The following is a 17,866-nucleotide window of genomic DNA, read 5'->3' as shown; positions in this document are numbered from 1 at the left end:
CAGTGCAGAATGTAATTTCTACAACTGAAAGGGTTTTTCTGCTTTTATAGTTTCTGCAGTACGCTTAAATGAACTTTGCCATCTAAGATACTTTACTTAATCAACAGGGTTTTGTACTTGATAAAAGCTGGTAAAATTCAATTTACTGTTCTTTGCTCACTGAAACAATGTAAAAAGACTCGAAACATTACCTGCTTGGACTTGGGTTTGGGAATCAGAGGCTTTATAACTGGAGGGTTCTGCTTGTTTACAGCTCGACTGCTAGACAAAGAAGTTTTCTTTGAGTGTTTGCTCATAGTGTCTAGAACATTTGCTGAGGGGACCACTGGGTCCTTTTTGTTAGATGACACCTAGCCAAACAAATAAATAGACATTTAATTTATTTTCTGTCATGTTCCCCTCCTCTGTCCCTCCAAGGTATCTGTCACAGTTATATTGTAAATGTTAGATATAATCATCTGTTGTGATTTTCAGAACACCGCAATCAAACCAGCTGCAAAATTCTTACCTTAAAGGGATTCACTCGTCCTTGGCTGCTTGGTACAATTACAACTATTTAATAAGAAAGAAAAAAGAATGTGAAAATATGTGTATGTGTGTATACACACACATATATAAAGATCTACGAAGCAATGTGCACATTTTAGATGGGTAAACGAAACATTAGCCTCATTTCCAAAGATCAAGGCTAATACTCATTGTGTGTGTTTCAGCCTCTGTTCATTGAAAAATGAAGAGAAGAACTAAATCAAAAGCATCAACTATTCCACACCAAAGAAAAGAAGTTCCCACCAGGCTTGAAGGCGGTCAGATATAGAGAAAGATGCTTTAATAAACACACAAAGGTTATACTATACATGCTCAGCTATTATTAGTCATCAGAAATGCTACACAGGACCAACAGCTTAAAATATAAATCCAAAGGAAGACCCAGTATTTCCTCCACTCCCAAATCCGTTTCCACTCCTATTATTCTTGCTAGAGGGTTGGGAGGACGTAAGAAGCAACAAACAGCAAAAGGTCATACTCTGCCCCTGCCTGCTCAGACTCACAGTTCTACAGCAGGGTTACTAACTCTGCTTTGTAAGTGCAACCAATAAATGTGCCTGTGATTAGTAAAACAAATCAACTGATCATTGTTCTCATTTTATCCCTGTCCCATCATAACACAACCAGGCAGACAACTGCTTCAGTATTTGGCACAGCTAAGGCAATCAGAATAGTGTTATGCATATATGTTATCTTTAGGTAATGATGACATCAACAGGAACAAGGAACTTCTTAAAAACATGAGAACAACAATCAGTGCAAGTTACCACCTGACAACACTGTTATGCACTAAATTTTAGTAGGAGGATAAAAGCAGGAGCAGGTATCAGGAAGCATAACAAAGCTCTCATGCTGGAATAAATGGGAATTTACTCACCAGACTTCGGAGTAGTCACCTCTGCTGAAGTGACACCTCTGCAGAAAGGGTTTGGCCCTTCAGAAAAAAGAAAGAGGTACATATTTAAGTACAATAAAATGTAATAGCATAACTTCTTTAAAAACAAATCCCCAAACAGACAAGTTATAGTAAAGCAATCTATATTTTAAAGCATGACTTTTCTTTTTCAAATTGTACGTACACTTTTACAAAACCATCTGTTATCTCTACCTGGATTTAACTTAGAGTTGTATACTTATTCCTTAAACTGTGCCCAGCAAACTACTTGTCTATCAATTCAACTCCTGCAAGATTTGAGCTGAAACCAAAGTAACCTTTTCACAAAGTGACCTAGTCCATTAGAAATAGTATCAGATAACAGAAAAACTCTCCAAGGGTATCTCAAATGGTTACTAAGTACAATGCATAAGCAAGCTGTGACAGAGCAGATGACACACACTAAACTTGTTACTCTGCAGCGACTGCAGGCACAGTCTGGAATATGGACCTGCTCACTCAGGTTGGCACTGCCATGCATCTCCCACAGGGAATTCCAGGTAACAAGAAGCCCACAGGCAGGAGTTACTGCATACCCTGTTATTCCTGTGCATTTTTTCACATCAACACCCAAATAAGACAGATCAGAAACTACCAGATCTGTTCTAACTAGGTAGCAGAAAACCTAGTCCCTGCTGCAGCTGCAGTTCCAAAACTCATTGAAACACATGGGATTATTTTCTATTTATGTAAATGGCTTCTAAATCAAACCTCCTGTACCTCACTTGTGGTGTCCCGTGACAGGTAGCGTGCCTGTCTTTCCTAAATTTTATGTCGAAAGAACAAAACAAAACCACAGACAGAAAACGCTGTTGTTTGCATAGTCCAACAGGCTGCCAAGTTATCCAAACGCCAAATAATCTGGGAATTTTCCAGAATTCCTTATTAAGTCTGTGAAAGACACATCTAGATAACTTCCAGCCTATTCAGAGAATATATTTTTCTTACTCTGTTTATGCACTTCTGGTGTTTCTTCTACTTCCTCATAGGCATCAGTTTCCTCCGCATCTTCCATTTCTTGGTCCTGCTGAACATTTCTGACCGGCAGCCGACTCCACTCTGTGGCAGAGTTGCTGTAACTAAATGGAAGGCATTCATCAGAAAGGAAGCGGTCACCACATTCAGAAGAAAAACTGGAACAATGGAAGGCTAACTTACTTACCTAATTTAGGAAATAAGAACAGTAACATTTGACATTTATTTGCATTATACCTCTGATTAAACTCTGATGATTGCTAAAAATAAAATAAAGATTCATTAACCACTTCAGCTCACCCTGAAACACCAAGTGCAGTTGCCTGAAGTGGTACTCATGTAGTTTTAAGAAAGACCACATATAGCTATGAAACTGCTTGAAGTTCACACCCAGCTAAAAGTACATGCACTGGCCTTCAAACAGCTCCATACACAAACAGAGCGAGCACCCAAACAGAAACAGCAACCTTTTCCCACCTTCAGAGTGCATTGCTATTGTTGCCAGAACACTTTGCCACAGACATAAATGCAAACATAAAACAATCTTCTGTAATCTCCATTTAAATACATATACCTCCAATATCATAAATAATACCAGATTACTTTTCTGCATACATAAACAAATACAGGTGGTAACATGGATACATATTTTCAGCGTGAAGCTTAGGCAGCAAGTTTTAATGTTTAATCTGATTATTCTCTAAATTCCCAGTATAGTAGTATGTACATTTCTTGCATTTCCCCTCCTAATCTTTGCTGATTACTAAAATTTGTGTATACATAAACAAAAGGTTCATTTCTTTCAACCAGAATGTCAGTATTAGATTACTCTGGCACTAAGAACAATACAGTGTTTGTGATGAATTTTAACCCTCAGAGTGGCTGAAGTTGCAGACATGGGATTACAGCTTCTATGCATGATCCAGAAGAACAAGGTAGAGCATTTAGAAAGGAGTTTTGAATGTGCAGTTTCACACAGAAGAGTTAGGGAAAGGCTACAGATAAGTTCAGGAACTTACCACTTCCTCTTGCTTAAGTTCCAAACTTCATACATAAAATTGCTATAGGAAGACATTGTTTCTGACAAAACTGACGTTTTTTCTGCGCTATCAGACTGGTGGTTAGCAACTACTTTCCTTATAGCTGTACCATCCAGCGGCCAAGCAAGAACACAGCTCCTCTGTATGGTCTATATTTTAAAAAATACCACACGCATCTTTTGCCTCATTGTGCTTTACAAAGCAGATGCAGGTAGGAGAGGAAAGGTAGACAGCACAGATAACAGAGGGGGGAAAAATGCAAAGCAAACCTGTAGTATTTTCATAGCTTTGAAGAGCTGGGATTAGTTAGGAGGGTGTAAGATTAAATAGGATACACTGAGGTGGGATACTGAAAGAGAGGAGGGCTGGAGAAAGATAGAAGGATTTTAAGATAGGTGTGGAATGAAGTGAGATAGAGAGAGAGACACTGAGACAAATAGAAAAAAGTAGGTTGGAGTCAAATAACCAAACTAGTACAAGCTGGGGGAGTGGGAGGGTGGGGAGAAAAAAAATTTAAATCAGAGCACTTGGTATTGAGTCTGCTTTGCCTCTGAAGCTGTTGAACGCAAACATACAGTAAGCAAGGAGTGGAGATATTTCCCCTTTCTGTTAGTATCCTGGTACTAACGAGTCCTCATAAGAGATCAGGAAGAATGTACCATTTTATATGTATAATTTATAAATGGTGCAACACAAACCATTACTTCACAAGTAATATATTGCAAACTATGGTCCAGAAAAGTGCATCAACTGCACCAAAATGTTAATTGGTCAGTAAAAATGTTCCCAGGTTTTTAATCACAGAAATTTGTGTTACCCAGCATTCAAGTGCTTTCGGAAATCCTCTTCCTCCTCTTCATCGTCTGGTGCTGTTGCCAACTCACTTGCTTTTTCTACAGCCATTTCACTAAGTCGCTGAGCTAAATTTAGTCTTCGAGAGCGAGAAGCATACTTGATAGCTAAATTCACAACGTTTTGTGTCATGAGGTCAGCAAGTTCCATACAACGAAATTCACGTTCCAGTTTACAAGACAGCTGAAAGAAAAGAAGCCTTCAGAGTGACACACTTCAGTTACACAGCTCTCTCGAGACTCTAGGACCAGAATATTACAGTCTTGGTGGAGTGAATGAATAGACAAACCACCAACAATCATCAGCTGCATAGCAAAGAAAAAAAATTTTTTTTTTTCTTCCTCCAACCCTTCATACTGATAAGCAATAGCAATATTAACCATTCCACCTCTTACCATAGTCTGTGAACTAGCTGGATTGCCAGTCATTAGCCAGAATTCTAATAAGAGGAATCACATCAACATTAACATCAGAGGCCACCTACTCAAAATAAAGTCTCAGGGATTCATTCTATTTCTTATTTATTTGTACTTACGGCAAACAGCTTCATTAAAAGTTCTTGCTGTTCTTTCACTAACTGGCTTTTAGCATTTTCATCAAGTTCATAGCCATTTTTTGATAAGTAATCCACATGGTTGTGAAATACAACAGAACGCCAGTACTGTTCCTGAAAAAAGGAGGAAGATGCATGCTGGAGGTCAGCGGGGGAAAAACAGCCCATGACATAATGCCTAACGATTTACAACATATTTTATCAACTTGTTCTTAAATGTTCCTTTCATCTTATAATGAGGGTGAGGCGTAGACAAATCTCTTTAAAAGCCAATGCCTACTGAGGAAAAAATAGACCACACTAACAACCATCTCTATACAAACTGATCCAAACAGTCGCCATATATGTTAAATTCCAAATATCTTGCAGACTTTCAGCAGGACGAAACCTACATGTTCACCAGTATGCTACAAGGACAGACAATTCTAGAACAAGTTGATTATCTTACAACTTCTGTCCCACAGCAAATGGGAAGTATTCCAGAATAACTCAGTAACTGTAGGAGTAATCATCATCTGTGAGACAGGCAAACAGAAAATATAACTCTTGTTGTTCAGTGAAATACTACTATGGCTATTAGACCAGGCTAGCTCTGTTACAAAATAATTATAAACTTATTCAAAACCAGTATGTTTTCATCAGTCATGTATTGGAATAATCTGTTTCTTTACCTACACAGAAGTACATATTCCTTCAAGCTAAATTAACAGCTCCCAGGGTGTTTTCCTTCTATTATCTTGGGGGAGTTGAGGGGGTGGGTGTGGAATGGAAGACATACTCCATCAGATAATGAACAAAAAGACTTGAGCCAAATGAATCAGAATTCATTAAAAATCACAAAGTGTTTATTATTGAAACTTTTAACCTACACTTCTATCAAAGAGAATAAATTTCAAATAGCATTAAACTGTCTCTAAGATTGAGGTTAGAATTTTATGTTCATTTTTATTTTGTGCTGTACAGTTCAACACAGCAAGATTGAAATATTTAAACCTATAAAAAATAGAAGAATAAACATAGATATTCTTCTAGAAGTCTCCACATCTTGCTTCAACCAGCCTCTACCTCAAGAGAGTAAGTCAAGCCGGAAGGCCTACGTTTTCAGAGAGATTATATGAATTTGAGTACTTAGTACGCCTTTCAAAAACACATCTTCCAGAAATTTTGTTATGCCTAAAATATTAAAAATCAGACACCTTCAAGGGGGTCTAGATTTGGATCCCAAAATCTGGTGCTTACTAGAACATTAGCCACCACCCACTAAAAAAATGAGAGAGGCTAAGAAAGACTTCATTGGTCAGAAATAGATTATGTGTAAATATAACCTTGAATCAATCAGCTCTAGCAGCTTTATCTTATATTCTTCTAGAAACAGTTGTAAACCAAACCAAACCAAACCAGAAAAACTATACAAAACACTGAACCCAAATAAAATCCTTAGCCACGTGTCTTACTCAGAGTTTGTACTACCCTATTTCATAGTAGAGATGATTAATAGGAATCTTGTATAAACCCTACTATGGGGACATCTGAGACTATCAGCTGTGAACTCAACACCATTCCATACCTCCATCTGTCCCTTTTCTGTTGTAACTTGACAGTAAGGAAGTTTAAAAGGTAATACTGCTACAGCAGGCCGTGGTAGCGTAGGAGGGAATCGGGCTCCTTTACAAGGAATACACCTGTGCAAGGGAAACAAAAAACACATACAATCCTCAACACCTACAGTCACCAGTCGTTCTACGTCTAAATCATGTCTCCTAAGAAGCAAGGCACTTTAAGAGGATTTGTTCTTTAAAAAGTAGTAATTAAATTACTGACATAAATATAGCAATATGTAAGATTGCATTATAAAGGGTTATTTTTACACTGCAACTGGTAAAAGAGTTTAAAACCAGCAAGGCACATGCTGCTCTTGTTCACATTAGAAACTCCAAATGTGGCACATGACACAGATCTCCATCTCACACAATACACGATTTAACAGCTATTACAAAACGTAAACGCAATTTCTTAAAATCAGAAACTACTGAAAAACTGAAGGCCACTGGAACAAGAGCAGGCACATCTACGATTTATTTTGATGAGGGGTTTTGGACTTCATGAGGAGAATGCTGTGTTTAGACACACTTGGTTGGGGGTGGGGAGGAGAGGGGTGAAACAGATAAGCATATACTAAAAGGGTAGGCTTATTGTTTCATTATATTTTAACTGGTACTTTCTGGTAACAATCACTTAAGCAAAACATTGATTGGGGAAGAGCTGTATTTCCAGCAGCACCAATGCAGCATTGACAAAAGTGTCTGGTTTTATAAGCTACTGTTTCAGACACTAGGAAAAAAAAAAAGGAACAGGAAGCATTAGTGTTCTGGCTATCTGTGTTAATTAAGGCATATGGTGTTTCTACAACAACCCTTCCCCCTTCTTATCTTTAATATGCTAGTGGCTTTGAATAAAATGTTCTTTGCAACTCAGAGAATAGCACTCTCTTTCTTGGAGAAGGTAAAAAACTCATGATGACAGACTCACAGTTGACTATCCCATCAACGTGATGTGTCCTGCACATTTTTTTGTGTATTTTCTGGAGGCCAACATTACTTACTAACTTGAAGGAAGAAACAGAGAACTAACATTTACCAGTGATACCCTTTTTATAAAAAAAACAGAGGATGACAAAGAATTTCACATAAATTTAAATAAAATGCACTCTCCCACCAAACTCTACAATTGTGCGTGACTAGCAAAGAGTCTAAATTTCAGTAAAATATGTGAACTGATGGATTCTGCCCTCGTAGGAAAAAGACACAGATCACTGAATAAAGAAGAATACAAACAAAGCTTAGCAACTAAATGTCCAGGATGCATGTTACAATAAAGAGAAACAGTTATTTAGACATCACCAGTACCACATTTTATAAAGTAATATCTAACTCTCAGCTAAATATTTGAGCAATTTTACATACAAAATTGTTCTTCATGGCCACAGTTTAAATATTAATGTAATAACAGACAGTTCTGATTTATCTATGCCTAATAATGTAGACTAGTTACAGGACTGGATTCTTCTGAAAGGGATAAAAGGGGAAAACATAGCTAAGCAAAAAAAGAAAAAAAAAAAACCACAACCCAAAAAACCCAAACGAAACAAACCCAAACCCCCCAAACCCATCAACAGCAGAAGCAGATTTCTAACAGCAACTTTTTAGTAGGTTTCTCTAACAAAATGCAGTCTTATGAATGTGTCTGCATCAGAGATGTGATTTCACATCAAAGTGCACACACCTGTTAGTCAAGGCAAAAAGCCAAAATTAGTGAATTACACATTATAAAACTCTAATGAATTTATTCAAAACCAATTTAGTAATGAAACATCCATGCAGAACTAAATTTATGAACTAGATCATTTACTGTGCATATTTACCAGCCATCTGTTTTAGTAAAAGTTGTTTCCAGTTTCTCATAGTAAGAAGTCCTCTGTAAATTAAAACCAAGACAACCAAAGCATCTCCTTCTGAAATATCTGACCTGAGCTGCTGGGGATTTTCATGGATGCCAACTACCCAATAATGATCAGATTTTCCTTTGCAATGCTCTCTCGTGTTACACACTGGAATCCAAGTATTCCCAAGTCCTCGGTTCAACATCCGCACAATTCCCTCAGAATCCACATAACAAGGGGTACCTGTTCGTTACAAATGAAAACAATTATTCTGAGAGGCAACTAATTACTACGCGAGCAAGTTTGAACTGGTGGATACTGCTGGGAAACGATGATTTACATATCTCGAATAGAATTCCTCTCACTCAAACAGTACAACCTAGATGGGAAAAACTTCTTTCCTTAGAAAGATGCGCCACCTTCTGACAGTCAACACCACTGCTAGTCAACTGCCAAGTTCAAAAGTAAAACATTTTATGAAGAAATCAAATTCATACTACTTAGGTAGATTCCCAAAGAAAATTAGCTATTTTACAATTACTTTTTCTAGTTATCATAAAAACTCTTCCCAAGCTACCAACTTTTGGGTGAGGGGGCTTTTGCTGAGATAGTTGAACATGCCTGTTATGGTGTACTAATGCAGTTTATTTCTTTTTACTGAGCAGGGCAACGAATCGGGAGAACAAGTTCTGATAATGTTCAAGTGCATTCTATTCATAGTGGAAACATATTAAAGATTTCCAATAAATATATTGAAAGAATAGAAAAATAGAATTTTGTTTAGCATTGAGGAGATTAAAAACGAGTCTAGGTCCCAAGATCACCATTACTAAAAGGGCATTAATTAGTCAAAATCTCCTCCAACATTCCCCCAATAGTGTCAAGATTTGTCAGTGTCACTCATGCAGGTATTTCATACCTTCTGCGGAGAATCCAACCCATGCCAAATAGGATTTCTTTGTAAGAGAAAGAGGGTCTCCATGCAAAATTTGTTTTTTCTTTTTTCCTAGCTCCATCAGCTGTACTCCAAGGCACTGGTCCCCATCAAACCCAGTACCTAGGAAGAAGTTGTTCAGTGACGATGTTAGAAAACAAAAGAATTGTCTTGTCTCTTGGGTAAATTTAAGTTTTGAATCAGAAACTACTTCTAATGCAGGGTTATCCATGAATACCACTGTCAGACAAGTGACTAGTTGTCATTTTGGACATACAAAGCATGTTTAACAACTACTTCCTTAATTTCCCATGGTAATTCATTCCGGCCTACCTGAAACCCAAGTTTAATCTATTAATGTCACTGTTACAAAATTCTCCCCTTCCCCACAGGTTAATCTAGGCATCTGAATACAAAATGTAGGCTTTGCTGTCAGAAGTCAAAGATCAGTGGGTTGTGACAGTAAAAGCATCATAAGGAAAAGAAGAAGAAAACACTTCCAGTGATTACGTATAAATTAACCAGCACTTGAAGCCAGTAACAGACAAGGATTGAAAACATAACCCCAGTTCAAAAAAAGACACAAAGGAGAAAACTACCTCTGTGATAAATAATCACCAACTGCTCTCCATGTCCTGCCATAGACACCACTGGACCTGGGAGACTGAAGATCTCTTTCTGAACTCCTCCAACTGTAAACACACGAACTAGCAAGGCACTAGTGGCACAAGCAGCCCAGCCTTGACCTAAACAGATAGCCTCAATGTCTTCATCCTTTGGCATATCTACTGTCCACTCCTTGTTTGCATCCCATGAGCTAAAATGAATGCAGTGGAGCTTGCTAAGGCAGAGACAAAGAACAAGAGTCAAATATCTCAATGTGAAGAAAAATACAGTATCTGAAAATACACCAATACATTACATTTTTATCAGAGACCTAGAAGCTGTGATGGTCATAGAAAGGAACTACAAATTACAAGTGGTCATCTGCAAAGGTGTTACCCTTATCATTCAAGAACTGGAGCCAGCTCGACCTCCAGCACTGTAGACTTAGAGGTTCTAAAGCCTGAAGCAGAGACAGTTCAAAGGTCTGAGGGGAGATTTTTTTCAGATGGAAACAGGTAAGTGTCCTGCTTAATTAACATTAATAAGAAATGAAGGTGCTTGGTACCCCTGAATATCAGCCCTCATTACAAGTCTGTCACATTATTCTGTTTCAAATGCAAAAAAAAATTAGGAACTTCAGTTCTGCCATCTTAATAACCGAAAACTGCTTGTAACCAATTCATAGACACCATGGCTTTTGAGAGATTACCCACGTCCACCAAGAAAAGAAAAATTGAAGCTTTCAGAGTCAGAGAACCAATGCACACAAATAATACTTTTAAAGGTAAAGGGTACTTTTCAACTTATCATAATGCCGTATGTGTGAAAATAAGTTCTTTCTTCAAGGTATTTACACAGAAACTGGCAATAAAATGTAGTTACTATTGTTCTTAAATGCAAGAACAGAGTCTAGGTGGCCCAGCTGCTTAAATCTTTCTATGGTTTTCATAAACTTGTGTTCTTCACACTTACAGTTCTTCAGGTATTTCCAAACATGTCTCCTTAGCAACAGTGTGAAAGGAAATAGCACAGCCCCTATGATTTATCTTTGGTCTGAGCAGACTGAAAAACTACTGTTCATGTTTACGATTTCCTTTGAGCTAGCAATGCACAAAGTTTCCAGTATATACATATTTGAAAACGGGATTAAAAAAAATCCTCAGGAAACAAATTACATCTTTCAATATTCTTGAAGTCTTCAAGTGGGCAGATGTGAAAATCCTCCTCAAAAGTGATCCCATAAATAAAAAGCACAATCAAAAGCCAAAAATCTCAAAAAAGTGATACAAGCTGAAATTAAAAGCTGAAATATTTGAAACAAGTTAAGTGTAATTCCACACTACAGGTTTTGCAGAGCAAGGCCATGACTTACCTTGCAAGTTCCTCTGTACTCTCACAGGCTAGTAAAATAGCTTCAGTAGAGAGGTCAGCCATCGTGTGATTCAGAGAGTTCGGCAGGTGTGTTGCATGATGTATGGAGGTATCATGAAATTCTACATCGATAGCATTGTCTTGCTCATCATTGTAACAGCGAATGATACCAACAGAATTCCATACCTATTAAAAAGAACCCCACCAAAAAAAAACCACCAACAAATCAAGCATACTGCCGTAAACCAGCCTGCTGTAACTTTCTCATTTAAACAGTAGGTGGGAGGCTAGAGGAAGACTGAAGACGTGTAGTCAGGACTTGTAGTTTCTAAACCAGCTGAATTAGGCAGAAACTAGTTTCATCCTCATTGCTTAGCTGTCTTTCTCCTTACAAAATTAAGTGTGAAGAACTCGCAGTTAGAAAGAAATAGTGCATGATTAACGTACAAGTCTTAACAGCACGAGAGTATCCACAAGTTCTGGCTAAAAGAGAATTTAAAAAAAAATTTGCTAGAATTCAATAGCACAGGTACAAACTGTATAGCTTGCTTTTGTCTTAAAGCCAAGTGCTTATTTCTACATCAAAAGCAACTGATATGTAAAGCATAACCTTATGCAGTCTTTGTATTAACACAAAGCTACTTTCCACTATTTAACTTCACACTGTGAACTATTAAAAAAAAAAAAATCTTGGAAAAGATTAGATTAAGACACAGCAAGAACTGAAAAATGTTCAGTATTAACAAAGCAACTAGATCAACATAACCACACAGCAGCGAGATTTACCATGAAACGATGCATGAGATGTGCAGGAGTGGAGCCAGACTGGAACGGCTTTTGCTTGGGGGTTGGCATTGGTCCATCATAGAAAGGCTGTTGTGTAGATGATGGTGGTAAAGCTGGAAAGCCACCAGTCTGATCGTCATCGTCATCTTCCTTTTCAAGAAGACTGGAATTAGCTTTTATCATCCCAATATCTATAAGTTAAAAAAAAAAAAAAAATTACATCTTACACACATTATTAGGACAGAATATAGGTAAAACATTTAAAACAGTCAAGATTTCTCTGGAAAAATAAGGCAGAATATATCTGAGTTGAGGAAGCTAAGAGATTGTCCCAATAACAGCACTAAAGTGCTCTGGAAAATTAGTTCATTCTGTACCTAGTGAGTTATCATCATCATCAATTATTGCCCGTCTCAGATGGCCTGAAGTTGGCATAAGGTCATCAGCATCATCTTCATTATCTCCAGCCTTTGGGGAAGACTGTGGTTCAATCATATCTCCATCTAAATAGTCGTCATCTTCTCCATCAAAGAGATCATTGTAGTCCTTTGTCACTGTACTGGCAACCTAAAACCCGATTAGCAATCATCATAAAACTTCTTTTGGACATGGAATTCAAGAAATGAATTAACACACAAGAGGGAACTTTCAACGCACAAAATAAAACCTTCAGTAAAATTTGGTGACCTAAATAATCATGTTAATTTAAGACATAATTGGTACTGATCACCTTGTCATCTGGTTTCTTTCCATTGCCGATATTTTCCAACAACCCCAGATTTCCTTCAGTATCTGTATACGCGATTTGCCTATATTTGGGGTGCCATGCCAGTCCACAAACTGAGTAATTTTTCTCATGCTTCATCCTAAAAAGAATGTAAAAATAATGGATTTTTAGTAACCCTCTCAGGGAGAAAGCCTCCCAAAGAGTTATTGTAAAAAGTGGTAATATTTACTAGTATGAGAAAGTGATGTTACAGTGATGTGACACATAATAAAATAATTAATAGGTCACCTTTAGAATAAACAGCTACTATAAAAAAAATACAGCAGGTCTTTCTTTTCTATGGAGAAAATCATTTAAGCTTTAAAAAAAAATCAAACAGGATCATACTCTTAAAACAACAGCTTCCTGATACATGTAGAAAAGACAAAGTAATTCCCCAGCAGTCATACATTCCAGAACCATACCGTTATAAAAGGAACATTCAGCTGTTTCTCTTGTACCAAACTGATGAGTTAATCCTCTATCTTTTTCACCCTTTACTCACACAAAAAAAATCCTCCCATTAATTATTTACATAATCTGTCTTTAATTCTTAACATAAGCATTACAGTAACAATCATGTTTCTTGCCCCAAATATTCAGACAGATAAATAAATCATCCCTTCTCTTCTATACTTCACTTAATCATACCTTTTTTTTTTTCTTTTTTTTTTTTTTTTTTTTTGAATGAGAGATGCTTTAAGTGATAAAGTGCAATTTGTCTGTCCTTTTTTGCCTACAGGTGAGGATGGCTGACTGATGTACCTGTAGTTCCCTCTCCCTTCAGAAAATACATCTTACTGCCAATGATCTTGGGGATATGAGGAAAATTTGTTTCCATCAAAACTGTCCTTTAATCAACTATTAAATTAAAAAGTAATAAAAGATATTTGCACACAGAAAACTAGACTATGGAATTTGAACAGAATCCACATTCATATCCCTTCCCTATTCTATTTCTAAGAATGTGATGTTTCCAGATCCTTCTAGCTATGCAGAAAGGAAAACAGTGTATCACATGAATCAGAACATACTTCTGTGCATACTGGATATGGCAGGGAAAGGCAAAACACCACCACATTTCTACCTACCCCCAAGAGTTACACTCTTGTGGAAGCTGCTTCCTTGTAGAACACGGAAATGTGGCAGCCCTTGAATTCCCTTCAGCATATGAACTGCTGCAGTATTAGTGCACCTCACTCGGGTTGCACAAGAGAATAGCCTTCCTCTTGCTCCCTTTGCTCAGGTCTACACTGAGCGGTGGCCCTGCCTGCCAGTGTCACTCAGACCTGACACGGTTCTTTTGACCTGTGTGCTTTGGCTCTGTCTCTGTGGATGTGCTCCCAGCCCTGCCACCAGCTGGGAGACCATCTACGAGGCCAGGTAAAATGGTATTCTTCAATCTGAGCTTTCATACGCTGCCTCCTGGAGTGCTTGCTTTCAGTGGAATGTTGGCAGAAAACTTACAGATCTGCCCTGTAAATCTTATTAAGGCTTTTTCAAGAGGCAGAGTTCTACATTTGCACAAATAAGTTTTACAGAAAAGATAACAAAATTCTATTTCAAGAAAAAACATGTACTTGGGACTTATGGAGCAACACTGAATACCTCTCTATGCACTCCTGGTTTTCCACGTTCCACACCACTATACTCCCATTCACACTTCCAGCTGCCAGATACTGCCCACAAGGAGACCAGGCCACAACATTCAAGGTCTAAGGAAAAAATAAGAAATAGAAAAAATTACCAATGCACACACAGCATTCATATTCTGGAGCTTAAAACAGACAGGTATTCTGGAATAAAAAAATAATAATGATCTTTAGCAAATCATTTCCAGCCTCCTGTACTAGAGCTGGCTTTAGGTAGTTCCCTACAAGAACCATTCTTTAAAGACAGCACACTTATTTTATTTTGAGAATATCCATCTTCTGTCATTAAATGCTGCCATGAGGTTGAAAAAACCTGATTCTAGACATGTAGACAGAAGCATAGTATATTTTGCAAACTCAGCACTAGACATAGCTTGCTTTATCTTGAACTTAATACAGTTCCATAAATTAAAATCCAAGACTCTGTGTTCTATATCTTAATAACACTAGGAACGCGGTCCTCTATAACCCAAAGGTTTCCAAGTATATAATGAGGTCAAAAGAAAGAAGATGGCACAGTTAAGGCTACCACTTAGCTAAATTTCAGCTCAATAAAATATAAAGTGAACAATTGATATCTCTGTTCTGTACAGAAATAATACTCTTGACATTTTCCCTAAAAAGCTATGCATTTAGAGCAATCTGTGAAAACAGATGTTCTTCAGCTGCAGTTGGTGACTCACCAGTAGACTTCAGAGATCTAGCAGGTTACTATAAATGAAAGAGGGGAACCAGAGCCACATAAAGACATGTTTGACGCTCATCTAGTATCTCTTGCCTTGTTTTCCAACATAAAGTAACAGGATCAGAAATGGAATAGAAAATGTGAGCAATCATTACCAAGGTGGGGGCGGGGGGAGGTGGGTGACAAGAGATACTGTCCAGAAGATAATTTCTAGCAAAGTAACATTTAAATTATGGAAGATTTTGCAAGCACCTGGTTTATGTACCTACCTGTGTGATGAATGTATCTGATAAATCAAATTGACTATCCCAGGTTTCCCTTCTGTATAGTTTAACAACTTTATCTACAGGAATTGCCAGCAACTGTTCAAAGGAAACAAGAATCAGACAATTTAGAACAAGTTACCTTTCAAACAGAACATTCAAATAGCATACCTCCCTCATTCAGAAGTATTACAGTTGTGACTGCCTCAGTATTTAACAGTTCTCTAGCATCCTAGCAATGCCAACTAAGAAAGTAAAGAAAGCTGAAGTAACTTGAATGACAAGGTTCTTTAATGCTTTCCACACACAACATAGCAAAGCATGCCTGTTTTCATTTTAATCTTCATTTCTTTCTGGCAGAAAATTGAAGATAATGACAGCTGCACCGTAAGGTTAGAAGTTCTTATTTGTGAAACAGCTAACACACACACACACACACACATATAAATAGTTTCCAATGCTTTGAGTGCAAGGCTTACGTTCTCCTTTTCCCTCCCTCCCCAAATCTGTTTTGATCAGGTTATAATTGCTCAATAAATCTTATTTGAATAGCTGATTCCTGAAATAGCTCATTTAATCTTTCACAAAACTACAAAAATGTTACTGCCTGTTTATTTTTTTAGGATTTGGGTTTTTTAAAGACTTCTAACAATTCGCTTTGTAAGAGAAGCAAGGCAACTACTTGCATTTTGTGTGTGTGAATTAGCCTAAAAATTAAAAGTATCTGGTTTTTTGCAATATGGATATTGAAACAATTTGTACTGTAGGTGACACTCTCTCTTCCACAGAAAAGTTACACATAATGCTATCATAGGAGCCAGGTATTTTGAAGAGTAGACACAGGAAGACAGACGCAAAGGTTAAGGCAGGGAAACATGATTATTCAGGTAAGAACTGTGAGAAAACACTGAAAATACTCTTTAGATCCAGTATACTGGAATGTCAATAAAGGATGAATAGGTTCTGCCACATTATTATCACAGGCAAGAACAGAAGCCATAAAAACAATTTTTCCAAATGGCCAACTTGCACTCAATTCCCTGTCCTTTATTTCAAGTATAGCAGGGCGTGCCTCGTTTCATACAGGTTCGCATTTATCTGCTCCTTCCCCCTCTCCCCTTTGCATTATCAGATGCTGCAGAGGTGATCTGGGTTACATGCTACAGAGACATCTATACAGCCATACTAATTCCCCAACCCATTGTGATTACTGATCCATACATAGTACTATTCCAGCAGCACACAATGCGCTAGACCTGTAGTATGCATCAGCACCACCTTTAGTCACAAGAGAATCAACTTCGCTCTTCAGGTGAAAAGAAAGGGAACAACTTACTATTTTTACAGAGCTAGTTTACTGATAGGGCAAAATTTACTTAAAAGTAGAGAAAGACTGAACTCCCTTTGATGCTCTGTTGTGAGCAATTTGATTATTTCCCTTGTGGACAATGTTCCTTCCTCTTCAGCACAACATGACTGTTGAACGTTGTTTTGGGCTGACAGCCGGACTACTGCCAAACACAGCCTGGAGCTTAAGCAAGTAACGATTTCCAGGTTTTTATTTTTCCTAAAAGTGAACTTCACCCCAAATATTTTCCTTAAGTCCCAGGAGCTGCAATTTGGGCTTGCCCAGATTGAATTCTACTGTTGGAAAAAAAGAGAAAAGAAGGATTAAGATGTGGCTAAACCAATGTCACTTACCTTCCCACTGCCAGGTTGCCAGCCAAGCCTGCATATTGATTTAGCATTTATCACATCATTACATTTCTGCAGTAGTGGCCAGCTTGTTGTGCATGTCTGAAAACAAAATATTAAAAAATTAGTTTTCTAGCTCTGTGAAAAATTAACTGTATAGTACAAATTCTTACAGGAAAAGTGTGGAAAAAAAACTAAAAGGAAAAAAGATATATTATTTCATGTCCAAAAGCGGTATCTTTCATTCAAATACAAAGCTACATACTGACTTAAAAAAATACACCAAACCTGAAAAATACCTTGCCAATATAGACCCGAAACTATTTTAATGACAATACAACTACTTGTAACAAAAATAAGATCACAGAACCAGTGTTTTGAATCAAATAGAGAACAAATGAGCTCACATATTTCACATATTTTTGGGTTACAGAGAAAATCTGGCCACAATGCATTTGTCAAACCCCAATCAACTGCAGCAAGGTGACAACCAGCCTGAATCTCGCCACAGCAGTATAAAGAATGAATGGCTATATTCTGAAATTACAGCACAGATACATACATTGTACTGTCACAATCCCAGAACACTGTTAGTGTAATTGCCCCAAAAGGCACCCAATGTCAGTCTGGAACATGAGATTTCTCATTTGAAGTATGCTTTTGTTTTAAAAAATAGCAATCCACAAGTGCAGGAGCGCATTTTCAACTGTACTTACAGGAATAATTCCACATGGATTCTTATTCCAGTCAATGGCATTTAGCAAAA

The 17,866-nt window shown here is 37.5% G+C and overlaps 1 protein-coding gene across 5 annotated transcripts in view; it reads right to left on the bottom strand.

Annotated features, from left to right (window-relative positions):
* Positions 1-17,866, bottom strand: part of WDHD1 (WD repeat and HMG-box DNA binding protein 1) — a 30,290-nt gene that overhangs the window by 3,185 nt on the left and 9,239 nt on the right. For all 5 annotated transcript variants that reach the window (XM_049828567.1, XM_049828568.1, XM_049828569.1 and 2 more), the window contains 17 exons: positions 17,107-17,202; positions 15,412-15,504; positions 14,414-14,520; positions 12,770-12,905; positions 12,417-12,606; positions 12,040-12,230; positions 11,255-11,439; positions 9,876-10,117; positions 9,262-9,399; positions 8,429-8,585; positions 6,471-6,585; positions 4,886-5,017; positions 4,316-4,533; positions 2,432-2,562; positions 1,427-1,483; positions 509-552; positions 192-350 (listed from right to left, as the gene is read on the bottom strand). In XM_049828567.1, coding sequence (XP_049684524.1) covers positions 192-350; positions 509-552; positions 1,427-1,483; positions 2,432-2,562; positions 4,316-4,533; positions 4,886-5,017; positions 6,471-6,585; positions 8,429-8,585; positions 9,262-9,399; positions 9,876-10,117; positions 11,255-11,439; positions 12,040-12,230; positions 12,417-12,606; positions 12,770-12,905; positions 14,414-14,520; positions 15,412-15,504; positions 17,107-17,202 — 2,391 coding nt within the window. The remainder of the gene's footprint in view (positions 1-191; positions 351-508; positions 553-1,426; positions 1,484-2,431; positions 2,563-4,315; positions 4,534-4,885; positions 5,018-6,470; positions 6,586-8,428; positions 8,586-9,261; positions 9,400-9,875; positions 10,118-11,254; positions 11,440-12,039; positions 12,231-12,416; positions 12,607-12,769; positions 12,906-14,413; positions 14,521-15,411; positions 15,505-17,106; positions 17,203-17,866) is intronic.

This window comes from Accipiter gentilis, chromosome 25, assembly GCF_929443795.1.
Source record: "Accipiter gentilis chromosome 25, bAccGen1.1, whole genome shotgun sequence".
NCBI lineage: Eukaryota > Metazoa > Chordata > Aves > Accipitriformes > Accipitridae > Astur > Astur gentilis.
This window is presented reverse-complemented; position numbering and strand designations above follow the sequence as displayed.